The following is a 21913-nucleotide window of genomic DNA, read 5'->3' as shown; positions in this document are numbered from 1 at the left end:
TACAAACTTTAATAACTGAATGAAGAAATTAAGGTTCACTTAAAGCTTATTTAGATTGCTAAGACTACATGCAAAACTAAATACTTAAATCATGATTACTCAATCTTTTAACCATGAATCCCAAAAGATCATGAGTTGACCTAACCTAAACATATATAATAATGTCAACTTACATTTGTATATAGTGCTTCAGTTTAAAACTATTTTAATGTAATCTCATTTCATCTCTACAACCCCATAAGGTTGTAATAAATTTATAGAATTTGTGTGTGTGTGTGTGTGTGTGTGTGTGTGTGTAGAAATTAAAAAAAAATTAGTTGAGAAAATTGCACAATTAGTAACCATAACCCAATTCTTTGGAATATTAGTTCAGAGTTGTTTCTATTTTACCACAATATCCAACTTAGATGCTCTTTATAACCAAATGGATAATGAGAACATGTATGAAATAATGAAGAAATACACTATAACCATAAAAAATAATTTAAATAGCAAATTTTCATGAACAAGACATAGAGCGAAACAGACAGGTAAAGAAAACATTTTCAAAAATACATACTGGATATTCAAGGAGATCTACCGGCTGGCGGAAAGGCTCAGAATCTTCACACTGAAATATGAGATTTAACAATTCTTGACATTGTTTCTTCCATGCTTGAATATCATAAGACTGAGCTCTATTTCGTAATCTTCTTCTAGGCTGATAGTCCTAAAATAAAAGTGTTAAAAAATATTAACAAAATGACAAAAATAAATCTTGTATTTTTAATGCAGTCTTACATAATTAGGTAATATCCAGTAACACAAAAAAATAGAAAATATCATTTACCTAGTTCTGATAATCATGCATTTTGTGATGGGAATTTACTTGGAATACTAACAGTAAATAAAAAAAGAAAAAAGAAAAAAAAATGCTCTGAGTACATTTTAATTCACATAAAGTTCTTCTGTTAAAACAAAAAATATATTACCTTCCTTTTTCGAGTAGAAGTTCCTGGCACATCAGCATCTTTCTCTTCTTCCTTTGAAGCAAGAATTTATCTAATTTATTAAATGTTCTAGGTTTCATTATTACAATGAACGCTTGAATATGTGTTTAAATTAGGAAGGTCCACTTACACACAATTTTTTTTATTAAATACATACAATATAATACATAAATGTATTTTTTCTTTTATGATTTTCTTTTTTCTGGTTTACTTTATTGTAAGAATACAGTATGTAATGCATATAACATATAAAATGTGTGTTAATAAACTATGTTATCAGTAAGGCTTCTGGTCAACAGTAGGTTATTAGTAGCTAAGTCTTGGGGGAGGTAAAAGTTATACAGATTTTTGACTGCTCGGGGAGTCAGCGCCCTTAAACCCCATGTTGTTCAAGTGTCAACCGTAATCTACAGTTGTTTATATACCAATTATCTCCTTTACACTTTAGTAAATCTATAATGCATATGCTGGAGCACTTTACTGACTCATTAAAGTCTCTTCCCTATCTTTTTTTAAAAAAAATTCTTTATAACAAAAAACAAAAAAATTCTGAACCATTAAGTTAACTATAGCATTAGACAAAAATAGTTTTCATAATGGCATTTATTTAAAACTACTGTGTGTATGTTTTTTATACAGAATAAGACCAGTGTAACAATTATAATGAAATATTAAATACCTCAGAGTCAGACAAAACTTTCTTCTTCATTGAATTGTAGAGTGGAATTATGTTATAGCAAGTCTGATCCCTAAATAACAAGGAAATATTAGTATATGAGATTAGAGTCATGAGATATTTTCCCTTTAAATCTGTTACTAAAACCGATCTTAAGATAAAACTTAAAGGCTGAAGGCTTATTTCATAGGCTGACGCCAAAACACACATCTGACCCTTCTCCTCCACTCTTTGTGAAGCCTCCAATCAGGCCTATTTCTTTACACCAAACCCAATCCAATTCTCATCTTCAAATTGTGCTCAGATCATTGATGTGGGTTGGATGCCTCCTTTTATTACTCAGTCTACAAGGAAAAGGTAATACCTACTAATTTCTTAATTTTTTCATTCTTACACATAGTTATTTCCTAAAATTTTATCCTTAGTCATCTTCTCTTGACACTGTAACTTTTGCCCTGATAACCTTATATTTCTGCATTGTATTTGTGTAAATGAATTCCAAATTCCTGTAATTTGGTCTGACTCTTCTGAGATTCCTACCATTATCTAAAATTCCACATTTCTGAACCTAAATGTCACTCCCAGACACTCTTCCTCGTTTTTCTGTATTTTTTTAAAACAGTATTCCACGTTTTCAAAGTAGTGCACAGTTTTTCATTATTCCACCCCGTGCCTCTTTATCAATCCAATCATGGGACAAGTTCTGTGAATATAACCTTTAAAATATCTTGGCATCCGCCTTTCTCTTACTTCCATAAATTAATACCTCATCACTTCTTTTTTTTTTTTAAATATATTTTATTGATTTTTTACAGAGAGGAAGGGAGAGAGATAGAGAGCTAGAAACATCGATCAGCTGCCTCCTGCACATCTCCTACTGGGAATGTGCCCGCAACCCAGGTACATGCCCTTGACCGGAATCGAACCTGGGACCCCTCAGTCCACAGGCCAACACTCTATCCACTGAACCAAACCGGTTTCGGCTCCCTCATCACTTCTTACTTGGAAGTTATAGCAGCCAATCTGCTATTTATGCTTTATGTCTCTTCCCTATAAATATTAGACACTGCAGTAATATTTTCAGAGATGCCATGGACAGGTACCTAAGTTGGTTAGAGCGTTGTCCCAATATGCCAAGGTTGTGGGTTCAATTCCCACTCAGGGCACATACAAAAATCAACCAATGAATGCATAAATAAGTGGAATAATAAATTAATGGTTTTTTTCTCTCTTGTTAAAATCAATACATAATTTTTTTTTAAATTACAATATTTAAGGCATATTATGCATCAGATAAGTTTCATGTTAAAATATTTTCATAGACCCATGCTTCCAGTGCCCATATTTTAAAAGTCTAGTTCTTTAGATCAGCATTCAAGGCCCTCCGTGATCTGACCCACATATGAGTTTACAACACTGTATCCCTTACTTTTTTCTGCTCATGTATTCTACTTCACCCAATTTAAAGAAATAAATTATAGTTATTTACAGATTTACCTGTCTATAAATTATATTAAGAGGTTAAATATACACTTCTTTCTATCTCCAAGTATCTATTACATAACTTTGTATACATCCATTGTTTGAAATTAGGCCAAATAAATCAATTAAAAAGTATAATCAAAATTTTGAAATAACATTTTGAAAACTACTTTCAATTAAAAATGGCTTTAACAAATTATATATATATATATATAAATTGCCAGAGATTTATTTTTAGATACATACAATATGAATGCTTTAAATGTATTAATTACCCTGGCTGGTATTGTTAAGCGGTTAGATTGTCGGCCCACACACCAAAGGTCTTGGATTTGATTCCCGGTCAGGGACAAGTATCTGGGTTGCAGGTTCAATCCTGGCCCCAGTTTCTCTATCCCTCCCGCCCTCTCTTCCATTCTTTCTAAAAATCAATGGAAAGCCTATCCTTGGGTGAGGATTAAAATAAATAAAATGTTGTATTAGTCTGTTCTTACAAGGCACTTCACAATAACTATTTGAAAAAAATACAACTGTATAGTCTATTCCAAATACAAAAATAATTGTTTTATTTAAATTATTTCACTAAAATATAAATTTACTCTATCCAAATTCTACGGATTCATATCTCTGAAAAAACAGATGTAAATAAATATCCACATAACACTTACAAAATTATAGACTAAAGACTTTAGTTAAAATATTATAAGCTAATGAAACCAAGTTAAATAAACAGTCCTCTGAGGATAGTTAATTCTTGATTATCAATTTTACTGAAAAGCAAAGGATTGCAACAATAACCCCCAAACCACTTGCAAGGCAACAGGTTTCTTTAGGGAATAAGGTAGACGGAGGGCATAAAGTTCATTTTACTAATTTTCTCTACTGTTTTCTTATATTGAAATTACCTACATTCCTTAGCAAAAATATAAACAACTAATACCAGAAAAAGGGAGCCTCTGATTATGATCGGTAAAGACAATAGCTTGAGATGTTAAAAAAAAAAAAAAAGTCTTGATGATCCCTTCATGTAAAAATAAAAGCTGATAGCAGCTGAATATTTAAATTATAAAATACATTGTCTCCTCTTAACAAGATCATTCATCCTCTGGCTTCAATTTAGAAGGCTCAATTCATTCTATCCTATATAATAAAAGCAGAGTATGCAAATTGTCCCCTTGACCAGGAGTTCGTCCAGGAGTTCGACCAGGAGGTGGGGCCTGCCAGGGGAAGGGAGGGAGGCCCCTGCAGGCAGCTCCTCGGGACCCTACCAGTGCACGAATTTCATGCACTGGGTCTCTAGTGCTTACATAAATCCCCAAGACAAGTAAATAAAAGTGTGGCTGCCTTAAAAAGTGATTGTTATCACTCTTGATATAGGATCAATGAATGAGGAGGTAAAGCAGGCTTTAAAGAAGAATCATCTCGAAAGTTAAATTTAGTCTCCTGCTAGACTCTTTAAATACTTGTTTATAAACTTGACAGGGTACTATAATATTAAGATTAAAGGCTTTCAAGTCAAATAGCAGACATTCATTGACTGTGAAGTTAACCTCTAAAAGACTCAGTTTTCTTAACTATAAATTCCTGATAATGATCTCTCCCACATTTAAGATTATTTTGGCTATAACAATTATTTTAGGTTAAACATTACATGTTCAATAAATAGTTATTATTATTGTCCAACAGTTGGATTTAGAAAAGGATACATGTTTGTTTATGTTAACTGTATAACACAATTTTTATGATTTCGTAAATAATACTAATGAACTAAATGTTTAAATGTTACCTTAGACCAGTGGTTCTCAACCTTCTGGCCCTTTAAATACAGTTCCTCATGTTGTGACCCAACCATAAAATTATTTTCGTTGCTACTTCATAACTGTAATCTTGCTACTGTTATGAATCGTAATGTAAATATCTGATATGCAGGATGGTCTTAGGCCATCCCTGTGAAAGGGTCATTCGACTGCCAAAGGGGTCGCGACCCACAGGTTGAGAACCGCTGCCTTAGACAGACATTATGTGCTCCCTGTTTTGAGTGGGACCATGTGTATAACACAGCATTGATATTATTCATATAAAAAAGATTGTATCTGACAATATTTCTATTAATTATTACAGTAATTATAATTATGTGTGGAAAAATAACTCACTTGATAAAATGTAGAAGAAGATCAGTCACAAACTTAGCAGCTTTTACAATAGGGCTTCCAGGCTCATTAAATGTTCGAGTGTTATGCTCTATATATCGAACTTCCCACATTAGGGAAGAAACCCGCCTTTAAACAAAATACAGAAGGATTAACCTCATTATATTTAGAAATATAGCCACAAAATTTTAAACCAAGGCATTGAAACTTTTCAAATTGCAGTCTTAAATCAGGTACAAAACTCACACCTTAAAGTTATTTTCAAAATATCACCTCTTTGTGTAAGGGGGAAAAAATGTAGTAACATTATGTATTTGCATAGCATATGTCTGATTAGACACACTGTGTCTAATCCACAATGTTCCTTCTTTTAGGGAGAAAGACTGTCTATAGGGAGAGTAGCAGAAGGGAACTGGAGTTTTTATTTTTAGCTTATTCCTGTCATATATGGTGTCATTTTTTATAATAAGCATATCTGACATTTATGTGAAGAGAAAACAATTTTCATCTAATTATATTACTGGCAATTAAATGACATGTAAAAATGAAAAACTAACTGATAGCCTGCTTATGTGATATAAAAATATAAAAACACAGTAACCATGTTAGTTTACCAAGAAAGGTAAGTATATGAAAATTATTTTTAACATTGAATTGACATTTGGTGTTTATTATCTTATTTCTTAAAGAAAAACCAAAGATGACTTCTAGAATATTACTGAAGTGTGAAAAAAAATTATATGGAATTTTAAAAATTTATAATTGTGGATATAGAAATACTTCTGTGGATTTAAAATAGCATTCACAAGGCTAATTCTATTAATAAAATCACATGTATCTTCAGAAAACCCTATAGAAAACTGTGTGTAAAATAAGGTATTAGATTAATACCAGTAGGGCAAATTGACAGTTTAACGAAAGACTAAAAGAAGTGTTGAAGAGGAAAATCATAAACTGTAAGAAGTCTGAAGCCAATAAGTAACAGAGAAGCAAAAAAGCTTAAACAGTGAAATGGCACTTATGAACATAATTTGGGTCTGTAACCATATTATCAGAAAAACATGTAGTTTCAAATTTATGTAAGGATTGTATCCCAAAAGATGTTTTCCAAACTTGATTATTATTAAGCCAGGCTAATGCCAAAAATTCTATTTAAGCTGCAATGTACTTGATATGTATACCTTAGCAATTTTTATAATGAGCAGTATTTCTATGAGAAAGTATATTTATAACAACAGTGGGAGATGCCGTAAGTTTATCTTTCTAGCTGAAGTACAAAAACCATTGTATAAGAACAATTCTTTCCCTGTTACCCTCCATATCGTGTTCCATCTTTGAAGCACTAGATATAAGTCCTAAGTCATAGCGATTTAGGGGGACTAGGAGAAAGAAGGCTATAGTTAATAATTTCTTCTCCATTTATTCTCTTAAACTTCTGACATGTGGAGTTAAAAATTTAAAGAAATGTGCTACAAAGGTAAGATAGCTGGGAGGCACATTATCATTTCCTATGCTTTTGATAAATATCAATGAAGCAACAGTAGAAACACCTAACAAGATCAGAAAGGTCTTCAGAACCTGCAATCTAATTTCTTAATTTTCTTTTATTCTGGTAGTTCTTAATCAGGGTTGATTCTGCCCCCCTCCTCCCCCCCGCCACCACTCTGGCCATTGGCAATGTCTGGAGACATTTTTAGTTTTACAACTAGGGGCTGCTACTGGCACTTAAAGGATAGAGGACAGCCCCAAATGCCAGTAATGTTTTTATTGAGAAAATCTACTTTTGTCAGAAAGGAATAACAAATGGCATTTTCAGTGCCAGGTAAACAAAGTACCAAATTAGAGTTATACTTTAAGTAATAAAAAGAATGGAAAGCACTAATTTTATGTAGAAAAATATGAATAAAAACTTTCCTAATTTAAATAAATAAAAATGTAAAGAACTGAAGTAATATAAAGCTGGTCAGAAAGAGAAAATTTTAATAAAGTATTATCTGAATTAAAATGTTGTTGGCCTGTCTAGCAAGTCATATAAGAAAAATGAAAACAAATATGATTTCATTATGTCAAAACTATAGACTTAAATCACTTTTTGACAAGGTATTTTAGGTAATAAACCTACAAAGCCTGTCTGAGATTAGAACTCAATATTTATTGAAATTATTAACAGGAAGGTGATGATGCAAATTAATTAAAATTGTCTTTAAAAAAAAACACCCCTAGTTATATTTCAAGCTAACCTATAACTGAAAAATGAAAATTCAGGATAAGTCTTCATAAGCTGAATAGAAGCAAAATAAGAAAAAAAGACAAATTTTTATATTATTCTATGAAAAATCAATTAACGAACAAATATTTCAATGCAGTATCTTGGAGAAAATGAAATAGTTCGGCTTGCTTTATAAAATACAATATAAAGACAGTGAGCAGAAACTCATATTAGCAACTCTAAGACCACCAGCAGCAACATTGCTGGAAACTTTTTAGAAATGTAGAATCTCAGGTCCTACTGTAAACCTTAACAAAATCCCAGATGATTTTTATGTACATCAATGTTTGAGAAACAGTGCTATAGAAGATCAGTAAATGGAGGAAAGAATCATTTAGCTTTCCTTTGGTAGTAGCAAACAGTTCTAACCTGTAAAACCTGTTTTCCAGTCTTTGTTTAATTGTACTTAAATCTGTTGGATATGCCACTACAGTGCAATACATGGGATAGGCTTGCAGATCCACAGGAGCCACAAATGCTGAAGCAATATCTAAAATAAATAAGACAAATAAGTTTATAAATTTATATTTGTATTGCTTAAAATACTTCATGGACAATTCTGCATGAATTAAAACTTAAGGTCTGATCCACATAACATTAGGCTGCCTCTGTCTTTTCATAGGAAATACATTAATTTAGCTAACCTAAGAGTCCCATTTTTTATTATTTAGACAATTACACTGCAAAATTCTAGAGATATTTGTTATTCATGGATTGCTTAGAAAAGAGGACAAATAATATATATCTGACCTACTAAGGATACACACATTTCTCTAATTAAAACCTGGCCATTCCTGTTATCTATGTTCTTGACATTTTACCAGCAACATTATAATAATACATTACATTCAAATGTTGTAACCTTTGATTTTCTCAAAACTTATCACCTTATCTAATCTTTGCAACATAATTCTGTGAAATATTAGGCAAGCAGAGAAGAGGAAACAGATACAGAAAAGTCTTTGGCTCCAAGTCACTGACCCAATGGCACACAGTAAACTGATAAAATCTAGGCATATAACACTAATTAGCAGCTCCATTTTTTTTGCTCATGCACACACCGTATGACGTCATGTACTTAAATCTGTACTAAAATACTACTAAAATTACTTAAGATAGTAATTGTAAGTCATTTTGAGACAATTTTTATGAAGTGTTGCCATTTTATAAAACACTTCAGATGAAAATATTATCCAATGTGTCTCCAGTGTCTTTAGCTCTTCTTATTCATGTTAATTTCTCCCTAGACTCTGAAACTGATTCCAGACTGAAAGAGGAGGTTGCTACAAAGCACCATACTAGTTTAGAGTTACTCCAGATAACTTGTGGTCATTGTTTTTATTTTATGAGGCAAAGCAATTAATATGTCCTTCTCCCATCCCCTTACAAATATTCTCCTATGTATATGCATTGTAAAGTTAAGGGAACTAACATAGCTATCCAAATAATTATAATTGAGCTTTCAGACATTCTCTCCCAATCTACATCATGTCAGCCTGAATATGTCGACGGTTTTTAAAATTGGGTTCTGGAGGAACCAGATTGTTCAGAAATACCCCTGGCATTTCTGGGGGTTCTCACTCTAAATTCAGCTAGAGCAATCCCATTTATAACTGTTTTAGATATCTAAGTCCTGTGTAAGATCTCATTTTTTAAACTTCCACGTGAAAGTGTCTGAAAACCACTGACTTAATATTATGAAAGACTATTCTGTTTGCGTTCTTCCAGCTTTTCTATGTTGATATGCTACTATTATCATTTACCTAGTGTCATCAATTGGTTTATTCCTGCAACAATTCTTTCACATTCTTCATCCCTGGGATTGGAACCCCATTCTCCATCAAGAGGTTTATAGATCAATGATCTGCATTCGACATCAGTTAAAGGAACACTGGTACCTAGTTCTTCAGGAAATACAGCTAAAATACACAGAAAGAAATACAAATTTAGTGAAAATATGTGGTAATCTCCTAATGTTTAGGTTATCTTTAAAAATAGAATTGGTATTGTTATAAAACTAAAGTAAATTTTTATAATGATTTGATAAGTATATTCTTTATTTTCATTAAAGTATGTTCCAAGGGTCAATAAAACTTAAATAATTTTTTATTTTTTAAGTATACTTTTACTGATTTCAGAGAGGAAGGGAGAGGGAGAGAGATAGAAATATCAATTATGAGAGAAAATCACTGATCGGTTGCTTCGTGCACGCCCCTTACTGGGGATCAAGCCCACAACCTGGGCATATGCCCTTGACCAAAACCGAACCCGGGACCCTTCAGTCTGCAGGCCAATGCTCTATCCACTGAGCCAAACCAGCTAGGGAATAAATAATTTTTTAAAACTTTTTAATTATTTCTCCAAATTTTTACCTCACAATTTGCTTTATTATCCTATCTAATAAAAGAGAAACATGGTAATTGGCATACGACCGCTACCCTTCCCATTGGCTAATCAGCGAGATATGCAAATTAACTGCCAGCCAAGATGGTGGCCGGCAGCCAGGCAGCTTGAAACTAACATGAGGCTTGCTTGCTTCAGGGACGGAAGACTCCAACGGAAGTTCCCCGCCTGCCATGCAGGCCTCTGAGCCTGCAGTTTAAGAAACTATGTAACAAACATAGAAGCTAAACAAAACCCCAGAAACCTGCTTTAGTCCGCGGGAATCACAACATTGTAAGCAAAGGCCAGAAACCTACTTTGAGCAGCGGAGGCCTAAGAGCTGGAGCCAAGCCTCAGAGCTAAAGCTGGCCCAGAATAAAAAGAAAAAAAGGAGCAGTTGGGAGCTTCTGTCACCCCCAGCCTGAAAACAGCCCTCAGCTCCTCACCCAGACTGGCCAGGAACCCCAGTGGGGACTCCCACCCTGAAGGGTGTGTGACCAGCTGCAAACAGCCATCATCCCCTCACCCAGGCTGGCCAGGCACCACAGTGGGGACCCCCACCCTGAAGGATGTGTGACAAGCTGCAAACAGCCATCATCCCCTCACCCAGGCTGGCCAGGCACCCCAGTGGGGACCCCTACCCTGATCCAGGACACCCTTCAGGGCAAACCAGCCGGCACCCACCCGTGCACCAGGCCTCTATCCTATATAGTAAAAGGGTAATATGCCTCCCAGCACCGGGATCAGCGGAGCTGTGAGGCCTCCCGGCACCGGGATCATCGTGACAGGGGGCAGCACCCAAGCCCCCTGATCGCCCTGCGGCTGTGTGTGTGACAGGGGGCGGGGCCACAACCTCCCTATCCACCCTGCTCTGTTTGTAACAGGGGAAGGCGCCCCAACCCCCTGATCAGCCCTGCTCTGTGCCTGATAGGGGGGAGTTCCCCAACCCCCTGATCGCCCTGCGGTTCTGTGTGTGACAGGGTGCAGCGCCCCAACCCCCTGATCGGCCCTGTTGTGTGTGTGACAGGGTGTGGCGCACCAACCCACCCCGCCCCCACAGGCCCTGCTCTGTGTGTGATGGGGTAGAGCCATAACCTCCCCATCGGCCCTGCCCTGAGTGTGAGAGTGGCGGCGCCCCAACCCCCTGATGGGCCCTGCTCTGTGGGTGATAGAGGGCGGCGCCCCAACCCCTTGATGGGCCCTGCTCTCTGCGTGACAGGGGGTGGTGCCACAACCTCCCCATCGACCCTGCCTTGAGTGTGACGGGGGTGGTGCCCCAATTCCCCAATCGGCCCTACCCTGAGCGTGGCTGAGGGTGGCATCACAACCTCCTGATTGCCCTACTCTGTGCATGACAGGGGGCAGCGCCCCAACTCCCCAATCGGCCCTGTTCTGAGCCCGACCAGGGGCTGCACCTAGGGATTGGGCCTGCCCTCTGACACCCGGGAGCAGACCTAAGCCAGCAGGTCGTTATCTCCCGAGGGGTCCCAGACTGCGAGAGGGCACAGGCCAGGCTGAGGGGCCCCCCTGACCCCGAGTGCACAAATTTTTGTGCACCGGGCCTCTAGTCATTTATAGGTAAAGTAGAAAGTATTTCTATAAAACGAGGCAAATTTAAAAGTTATCAATTATTTCATAATATAATCTCCTTATTTATTTTGATAAAATATACATAAGGTAAAACTGAACTAAAGTGGGATTTTTTGGAATACTTCAAATAAAGCTTACATTTTCAAAAATGTAGGAACAGAGAAAATTATGAATATTGATGGATAATTCTTATGCTTATTGCTCTTAAATAAATGATGGTTTCCTTAATGAATGCCTAAATCTTTAATAGAATTTTTAACTGAATCTTTTAGAGAATTATTAGGGGTTTATGATGACCTAAGTCTATAAATCTCCCAAGTAATTTTTTCTTTGAACCAGACCTAAATTAGAGAAAGTTGTGTACAAAATTTTTCCTCCTCACGAAATGCAATTAAACTCTATGGGTACATATTGTATGTGTATCCAAATAGATAAAAAACAACAAAAATGTACCCCTCCACATACAGAAATATTTAGGCAGGAAACAAATAGTATCTTAATGGCATCAATTTATTTCAATGAACACCTGAGGCATTCCAACACTAATTAGCAGCTTCATTTCTTTCATATTCATAATAGTGCAATGTGAATTTAAACTTTCACAAAGAACAACAACAAAATCAGAATATAAGCCATGTAACATGGTCACAAGTTGATTAAAATATTTTAAAGTATTAAACAGCTCTAGACTAGTAGTGAGATGAAAATACACTACTGGTATTAAATTTTTAAAGTGATAATTTCTAAGAAAAACTAGTCTTGGACAATATTAGCATGATTTTCTCATTTCTAAGGTTTATCATATTGGGTTTACTTTCTCTAAGTTATATTTTTTTCTCTGACTTCTTAGAATACAATAACTAGTGAATATTCATAAATGATTATTTCTACTATTTCACAAGTCATGTTTTTTTCCTTTTTTAAAAAAAAATCTTTTATCTGATAGTAAAAGTAGTATTTTAAAAAATTGAATATAGCATAATGTAAAACATAATTTATGGAAGTCCTCATATCCTTAGCCTTTATAAATGATCCTTATTAATAATCTAGAATATATATCCTTTTAAACATTTTATGCATATACAGTAAAATGTGTGCTTTTTTCTTAAATTGAAACAAAGATAGGTAATGAGGTAGAATGAAAATACAATCTCAAGTATTTAGCCACACTGGCCTTTTCTCAGTTCCAGAAAATGTCATACTCACTGCCTAAGGTTAACTCCCAAATCCCAAGGCTAAGTGTCAGGCCATATATAAGGTGACAATTATTATATTATTACTGGTGGCCTGGTGCATAAAATTCGTGCACATTAAAAGGGAATTAATTAGAGGAAATATTTTAATATGGTTATTTGCCCTTTCTCTATAATAGAAGTGTCAAGAAATGAAAGAAAATTAGTAATATGTATATGAAAATCTCCCTCCTGTCAGAGTCTGGGGCGTGCCGCGCCGCCTAGAGTCAAGTCCCCGTCCACCACCTGCATGTGCTTCGAAAACGCAGGAGACCCAGACCTGGCCGGCCCCAACCTCATTGTGGGAGACCCAGATCCAGCCGGCCCCACCCTCGTCAAGCCCCTCCGGGCAGGGGACACAGCCTCAGGTCTCCTGGCCTGGTGCCGGGGCGGGGTCTGAAGTCTCCCAAACCAGCGCTGGGGCAGAGGGCACAGCCTGAGGTCTCCCATCAAGCCCCACCAGGCAAGGGGCACGGCCTGAGGTCCCTGTCAAACCCCAAGGGGCGGGGGGCGTGGCCTGGGGTCCCTTGCCCTGCCAGGCGCCATGCAGCCTCAGGTCCCTGCTGTTCAGTCGTTACGTTGCAGCGTCCTGGCTACTTTGCATATTCCTCTATTATACAGATAGGTTAATTGTAATTACCTACTCAGTGAGCCCTTACATGGGTCAGGGTTCTATAATAAGTTTGTTAGACAAATGGTGTCTTTTAATCCTCATAGAAGCCCCTTAAGGAAGATATTAGTTTACATAATTTCAAAGGCTGAATCTTAAGAGTCTGGTTTGAAGACTTTAAGGAACTTGCCAATATGGAATAGACAGAAGATGGTAGAGCTAGGATATGAGTCTATGCTGTCTCACTCAAAAGCATGAACTTTTTTTTTTTTTTTTTTTTTATATTTTATTGATTTTTTTACAGAGAGGAAGGGAGAGAGATAGACAGTCAGAAACATCGATGAGAGAGAAACATCGATCAGCTGCCTCCTGCACATCTCCTACTGGGGATGTGCCCGCAACCCAGGTACATGCCCTTGACCGGAGTCGAACCCGGGACCTTTCAGTCCGCAGGCCGACGCTCTATCCACCGAGCCAAACCGGTTTCGGCAAGCATGAACTTTTTATATTATGTTATACTCTTAAGTATTCTAGAGTTACAAAGATAACATTTTAGGAGTGAATAATAATTTGCAAAACATTTCATATTTAGCTGTAATTAATTAACTTCAATCTTCCCTGTTAGATTATAAATTCCAGTGGGCAAAGATTATGTATATCTTGTTCACTGCTATGCCTTTAAAGTCCAGGTCAATACAACCCTATGCAACAGCAAATCAGGTATCTTATTTAAGAAATTAATTCCATAATACATATCTGAAAAGCCTAACATACACTTACCATTATTAGGTATAAGTTCCATATCCCAAGGACTCATCTTTTCTGTATCACCATTATCCCAGCTTAAAGTAAAAAAAAAAAAAAAAATAGTTATTAAAAAAACCTAAATACTGTTATTCAATTTTTAAAATAACATCGTGTCATAAAAATAATTGCTTCAGTGTTTAAAAGAAGAATTTCTATCTCTTTATGGATAGACTAGAGGCCTGGTGCATGGATTCATGCACATGGAAAGGAAATTAATTAGAAGAAATATTTTAGAGGCTGGGGAGGGACCTCAGGAGATTGGCCAGTTGGGGCGGGACTGTGGGAGGGCTACAGGGCGTGTCTGGCCCTTCTCACTCAGTCTGGATCAGCCGGACCCAGCAGCAAGCTAATCTACTGGTCGGAGCATCTGCCCCCTGGTGGTCAGTGCGCGCCATAGTGACTGGTTGAACCGTCAGACACTTAGCATATTAGGCTTTTATACAGATAGATGGGGAAAACATTCAAAGCAACTCAGGCTGCACTAAATTACAATAAACACTTCCTTACCAAACATTATAGCACTGAAACAAACTATCAGGGTATTCATGTTGAAGAGGTTCCTGGCTTTCAATTGTTCCAAACCACCAGGCATCATCTATGACTGATCTGAAACGGTCACCTGGACAAGAATAAAAGCCATCTCATTACTCTGAAATGTAAAACTGCTATCGTTGCTCCTTTATCCAAAAGTATAACCTTGAGATACTTAAACTGCCTGTATGATTTCAGAAGTTATATAAAAAGTGACATACAAACTTCAAAATAAGTAAATAAATCAGCAATACTGGGAAAAAAGTTATTTAATAAGCACACCTGAAGTGTGACTTACCAGTTTCCAGTACCATTTCTTACATTTTATTAGGTAAGAAGAAATTCACTCTTGCCTCAAGCATTTTTAACAATCTAGAATTTTTAATTCGTAAGGACTATGTCAAAATTCTTCATTCAAATAAATGTATAGTTTCATAATTTCTGCTCAACAAATATTTATACTCTATCTTTTAATTTCTTATTTCCTATAGCTAGGTTACTCTAACCAACATTCAAGAGTCCAGCCTAAAAATAACAAAACCAAAAACCAAAATCCAAACTACCTTCCTTCATCTCAATTACCCCCAGCTATAACACTCATGCATACACTCTCCCTTTCCTATAAAAAAACAAATGAAAAAGAAACAAAAACAACTAATCTTTGTAAAACAGATTCACTCTTTACCTTTCCTTCCTTACCCAAATGCAAATTAGGGAAACTGACCTAATAAGTTATCTTCTCAGCTTTCCTCTATGTCATATGAAAACTACAAACTACTCTCTTCCTTTTTTGACACATTTTCCCCTTCCCTGGCTTTCATGGTACTTTACTTTAGTACTTAATGACTTTTCTCCTGAAAAGCATAGGTTGAGTTCAAATAACTTACCCACGTGACTTTGAACAAATTAATTAGTATTTGTTTGTTCTCATTTTTTACCAGAAAGGATTTAAAATAAAAATTTAAAAAGGAGATAAAAGAAATTTATTGATTAAAAAAAAAAAAAAAAGCTGGAGCCAAGAGTACATGTTGTTAAGTTATACATAGTCTCTGAGTGGGTATACACTGGGATCCAAGTTTACATTCAAGCATTCTAACAGCCAGTGTCAAGACAGAAATATGAGCTATCATTATATTTGAGTCTCTAATAGTCCCTCAGATGCATGAGTGATACTAAGCTTAGCGAGAAACTATATAATTTAATAAATAGCATTTTTTTCTTTTAACCTCACCAAGGATATATTTTTTGTTTTATTATTGTAGAGAGAGAGAGAAACATTGGCTGATTGCCTCCCATAGGCACCCTGACTAAGATCGAGCCCACAACTTTAGGTATGTGCCCTGATAGGGAATCGAACCCACAACCTTTTTTCCTTTTTTGGTGTACAGGACAATGCTCCAACCAACTCAGCCACCTGACCAAGGATAATAACCAGCATTCTTGACACCACCACCTTACAGTAAATATAATGAATGGTGAGTTTCATATAGGTGTACCGGTTACTAATGGCAGATTTTGTAATCAAAGAAAACACGATAATTTCAAGAGAAACATCAAAAGTGCTTTATTCAAAGTAATGTCCATCACTAGCTACACATTTCCCCATCTTTCAGGTAATTTGTGGATAACGTCCCAATAGAACTTTTCTTGTTTTGAGGTAAACCATTCAAAGACCCAATTTTCCACTTCTTCGTACGTTTTGAAGTGCTGCTCAGAAAGTGCATGTGCCATCTATTGGAACAAGTGGTAATCTGAAGTAGCAAGGTCTGATAATATGGAGGGTGGGTTAATACTTCCCAGGCAAGATCTTTTAACGTGTCTTTAACTGGTTTTTAAGTTTGTGATGGTGTGTCATCATGGAGCAAAATTACTTTGCTGTGTCTTCTGACACATTCTGGTGATTTCATGATCAAAGCGTGGTTCAAATTGATTATTTGTTGTCAGTAATGACCAGTATTAACGGTTTCATCTGGATTTAGAAGCTCATAATACACCACACCTTCCTGATCCCACCAAACGCAGAGCATTGTCTTCTTTCTGAAGCAATTTGGTCTTGCAGTCGATGTTGATGGTTGACCTGGATCAACCCACGATTTTGTGCACTTGGGATTCTCAAAATAAATCCACTTTTCATCGCCAGTCACAATTCGATGCAAAAGGACTTCCTTTTGTGCCACTGAAGCAACATTTTACTGATGACTTTTCGGTTTTCCATTTGTCTTTCGTTCAGTTGTTGATGTGGCACCATTTCCTTCAAAATCTTTCCCATTGCTTGTAAATGATCGGAAATTGTTTGCTGAGCAACGTTTAATCTTTCTGCAAGTTGTTTTTCAGTTTAACACACATCTTCATCCAGTAATGCTTGTAATTGTTGGTCTTCAAACTTTTTTGGTTAACCTGGATATTCTTTGTCTTTCACATCAAAATCATCGCTTTTAAAGCGTTCACAAGTACCTTGAGATGGAGCATGTTCACCATAAGCTTCTTGAAGTACACAATAACTTTCTCTTCAAAATTATGAATTAAAACTTCCCACAAATGCTTTTATTTGGCATGAAATTCCACATTTTTAAGCGTAAAAATATCTATGATGTTAAATCCACATTATTAACCGGTACACCTAGTAACTACGATCCTACATAGACTGATGACATTATTCTAAAGAGATAGAACTGAACAATGAATGCCTAACCCAAATGAATGGTACACTACAGTGATAACAATGAAGTTAAACAAGGAATAGAGTCCACTAGTCAAAGTAAGCATTAAACATTTCTGAAGTAGGCTAGAGCAATTACTATTAATATAATTTGAAACAGCAGTTGTTATACAGATACATATACACTATAGCCCTGTCCCCCCAACATGCAGTTTCATTTTCCACAATTTTAGTTACCTGTGGTCAACAACAGACTGAAAATATTAAACAGAAAATTCCAAAAATGAACAATATTTTAAGTTTTAAATTGTGCACAATTCTGAGTAGCAAGAAGCAATCTTAGGACATCCCACACCGAGAGAGAGAGAGAGAGAGAGAGAGAGAGAGAGAGAGAGAGAGAGAGAGAGAGAGAGGAAACATTCACTTTTATTATAATATATTGTTATATTATTCTATTTTATTACTTATTGTAGTTAATCTCTTTACTGTGCCTAATTTATAAATTTGACTTTATCACAGTATGTATGCATAGAAAAATACTATATATAAAGTTCTGTACTATCTGCAGCCTTAGGTATCCACTGGGAGCCTTGAAACACATACCCGTGGACAAGGATTTGGCACTACTATATCTTCAGAAATAAAAGACTAAGGAGTACTAACTTTAGAAGAAATATTAATCTATAAATTTGGCGGTGGTAGTGGCTATAAGATCCAAATGAAAAAATTCTGATGTACATCCATTTGAAATATCTCTTTTATTTCTCTAATGCTCGCCATATTTATCTCCTTAGTTTGTTATCAGCTCATTTCTGATATATTTGTGGGCACGAATATTTGTTCTGCAATTAATTGGCAGATGCATGTTCTTAAAAAAATAAAATGTACCTTATCAACCAACGCATGCAAATAATTTTTGAAACTCAAATGTACAAAATTATAACCAAAACCAAGAAAACTTTTAACTCTACCAACTTGAGATACTTACAAATTTCTAAATAATGAATATAGATCTATTTCTCCATTCACCAATTTTAGACATTAAGTAGTGACCTCTATCCATACAGCTGTATATAAAAGGTATATGTATTTTATTTAATCCATATTGTTTTTCTTTATCATGACTATGTAAATATTCTCTGCTCCTAAGTCAAGTTGCACACACTTACTTTCTTGTATGTTTTAAGAATTGTTCCATTTTTTTAAATGGTTAGTTTTCTCTGCACTTATGATTGTCTTCCCACATTCTCTAACAGCTCAAACTAAAAAGCACTCTCCAATATAATTTCCCACAAAGTCAAACATGTTAGATAATTTATCAGATCCATTTTGTCCCCCCCCCCCGAAGACTGCATTCTTGGTAGATAATATCTTCTGATCTGGTTGTTTTATAGGCTTGCTAGACACTATCCTTAGACTTTTGTTGACTATTACTTGGGAATTCCTATCTGCTCTGAAAAAATTTCCTGTTTCCTGTGGGATGGGGGGATTCCATATCTTTCTCTATCTTGGTTTACTCCCTTATTTTATGGAATACACCTTTCAAAACTTCCAGAGAAATGATACATGATACATAATTTTTTTGGTAACTCCCATGACCGTAATTTTGATAACTTGAATTTTCCTAATTTTTCCTTTTAGAAAACACATATACATTTCCAAGTCCACCAAGCCCAAACAAAAAAAAAGACAAATCATGGCAATGGCACTGGAAGAGAGATTGAATGATATATCAATTAATGTGCCTTTTCAAACCACATTATGCTATCTATAAATTCACATTTCACTCCAAGATGACAAAGAGTGGCCTGCACGACATTTTTAAAAGAAATACTTTAATGAACAGCACATCCATTTGTACATAAATTAATGCATTTAAATACCTAGAAACTTTTAAGGATTTTAAAATGTCTTTTGAGTTTTGATAACAGTATTAATGTTTAAGAATTACATAACAGTTAAACGAACAAAAAACGTCAATTTAGCTTTAATCTCAGTCTAAATTATTATTAAACATTTTGAACCTTGAAGACATCTTTTGCTTCAATTTTGAATTATTAATATTTCTGAATAAAGATTTAAGTTAACAAACAAAACAGCTAAAGAACAGCTATAAAGAACCGTATAAGTTAACAAATGTAAGAGAAACAAATGCTTAGAATTTCAGCATCAACTAAATTAAAAGCATTTCATTCATAAAAAAAATTATTTAAAAGTATGTGACACAATATTGTACTTGCTATTAATATTCCCAGAAATGACAAGACAATTTCTGTGGTTATCTTTTCCTAAATAATGAAAAATATTAAATGATTAGATTAAAAACAAACATCTATGGTTTCTAAAATTACCTACCTATATTCCACCGCCTATATCTGGCGTCATCAAATTGTTGTCTCAAGACTAGAAAATCTATTACGTCAGGCATATCATGGTATCTAATTACAAAGAGAAACAAACTGATTAGGTCACATACCTAAAAATATCTAAGAGACATTCAAATTTAACTGAATCTTGATAAACAATTTACAATACTAAGAAACTATTGCCTTTTTCAACAGTCCTTACTTCATGGTAAATGATCCGCCAGTCAGTTTACCAGTATCTGGATCTAGAAAAGCAAGTTTAAGGCAGCAAAGGGTAGGCAAGCCCACTTCATACTTTATGCCAACTATTTTCATCAGTTCTTGTTCCTGAGGAAGATACAGGAAATAAGAAACCATCATCACAAGATAAATGAATTGCTAAACATAACTGAAAAAGCATCTTCATTTAAATCTTCATATAGGTAATTTACTCTGTGTGTATCCTATATAATAAAAGAGAAACATGTAAATTGACCATCCCTCCGCTACACTCACCAGCCTGCAAATTAACCCAACAAAGATGGCAGATTAATTTGCATACACAGGCGCAGGGCGAAGAGCAGAGTGGGAGAGCCGGCAGAGAATGGAGCAGCTTGGGAAAATTGGCTACCCAAACCGCCAGACAGAGAGCAGAGAGGGAGAGCTGGCGGCTTGGAAGACGTGGCAGAGTGGGAGGCCATGGGATGGAGACAAAGTAGGAAGGGTAAAACCAAGATCGCAGGGAGCACCAGGAATTCTGGAATAGTTTTGGTGGCAGCCCCAGGACCAGAAGCGAAAGCCCAGAGCGCAGGGAGCACCAGGAATGTTGAGAATCGTAGTTCTGGTGGCAGACGGATCTCCTAGACCAGTGGTCGGCAAACTGCGGCTCACGAGCTACATGTGGCTCTTTGGCCCCTTGAGTATGGCTCTTCTACAAAATACCGACTTCTGCGCATGGACCACGAAGTTTCAATCACAATGTATGTGCGCGCCCGCACATGGTATTTTGTGGAAGAGCCACACTCAAGGGGCCAAAGAGCCACACGTGGCTCGTGAGCCGCAGTTTGCCGACCACTGTCCTAGACACTAGAGCAGTGGTTCTCAACCTTCCTAATGCCGCGACTTTTTAATACAGTTCCTCATGTTGTGGTGACCCCCAACCATACAATTATTTTCATTGCTACTTCATAACTGTAATTTTGCTACTGTTATGAATTGTAATATAAATATCTGATATGCAGGATGTATTTTCATTGCTACAAATTGAACATAATTAAAGCATAGTGATTAATCACAAAAACAATATGTAATTATCTATGTGTTTTCCGATGGTCTTAGGCGACCCCTGTGAAAGGGTCATTTGACCCCCAAAGGAGTTGCAACCCACAGGTTGAGAACTGCTGCACTAGAGCAAAGTGAGCCTGGAGCAAGTTACTGTTGTGGTGGGGGATGGAGGGAAAGCAAAGGTGAGAGACTTAAGTAAAATCAGAGTGTCTAGGAAAAATTAAAGGGAAAATATCCTAAAACTTCCAGGAAATCTCCACCAATGAAGCAAAGAAAAAAAAAAAGCATCTATTATTCTCTGAGCAACAAACTAAACTGAGTTGGGGTCTCAGACAATTCGCTCATATGATTGCAAAGACAGAAACTCGCAGATTGGAGAGGGCTCCTCTGAGGGCTCCCAGATTGGAGAGGGTGCAGGTCAGGTTGAGGGACCCCCACAACCTCCAGTGCACGAATGTCGTGCACTGGCCTCTAGTGTGTGTGTACATAAGTAAATTCATTGAGGTACATACAGATAGTCCTCAGGTTACACCGGACTCGACGTACATCATTTCGTGGTTACGTCGCCATCTCCCATTTATTTATATAAAAAAAAGTTCCGTCATTTCAACGTATGAACCTATGTGCTTTATGTTTTTTATTATTTATTTACCACAAGTAAACATCAGGAATCATCTTTCTTTTAAATTTTTTTTTACTGTTTCACTTCATTACTGCTGTGTATGTGCTCCATGTGAGTGACATAGGAGCTTATGTAGGTGGGTTCCGACTTACAGCAAAAATTGCATTACGTCGCGCCGTAGGAATGGATCGCCGACATAACCCAAGGATTTATATTTAAATTTTAAACAGTAAAGAAAAACTAGAATGAAACCTTTGAATGAAATAAGAGTTTTCCAACACTTAG

The 21913-nt window shown here is 36.1% G+C and overlaps 1 protein-coding gene across 10 annotated transcripts in view; it reads right to left on the bottom strand.

The window, feature by feature from the left end:
* The window catches only part of LOC118660241 (pleckstrin homology domain interacting protein), a 155914-nt gene that overhangs the window by 15929 nt on the left and 118072 nt on the right, over positions 1 to 21913 (bottom strand). For all 10 annotated transcript variants that reach the window (XM_036317433.1, XM_036317432.1, XM_036317435.1 and 7 more), the window contains 10 exons: positions 19946 to 20070; positions 19733 to 19815; positions 14695 to 14806; positions 14161 to 14222; positions 9330 to 9485; positions 7936 to 8056; positions 5301 to 5426; positions 1669 to 1738; positions 972 to 1022; positions 560 to 709 (listed from right to left, as the gene is read on the bottom strand). In XM_036317433.1, coding sequence (XP_036173326.1) covers positions 560 to 709; positions 972 to 1022; positions 1669 to 1738; positions 5301 to 5426; positions 7936 to 8056; positions 9330 to 9485; positions 14161 to 14222; positions 14695 to 14806; positions 19733 to 19815; positions 19946 to 20070 — 1056 coding nt within the window. The remainder of the gene's footprint in view (positions 1 to 559; positions 710 to 971; positions 1023 to 1668; positions 1739 to 5300; positions 5427 to 7935; positions 8057 to 9329; positions 9486 to 14160; positions 14223 to 14694; positions 14807 to 19732; positions 19816 to 19945; positions 20071 to 21913) is intronic.

This window comes from Myotis myotis, unplaced genomic scaffold (genome assembly GCF_014108235.1).
Source record: "Myotis myotis isolate mMyoMyo1 unplaced genomic scaffold, mMyoMyo1.p scaffold_m19_p_7, whole genome shotgun sequence".
Classification (NCBI taxonomy): Eukaryota; Metazoa; Chordata; class Mammalia; order Chiroptera; family Vespertilionidae; genus Myotis; species Myotis myotis.
This window is presented reverse-complemented; position numbering and strand designations above follow the sequence as displayed.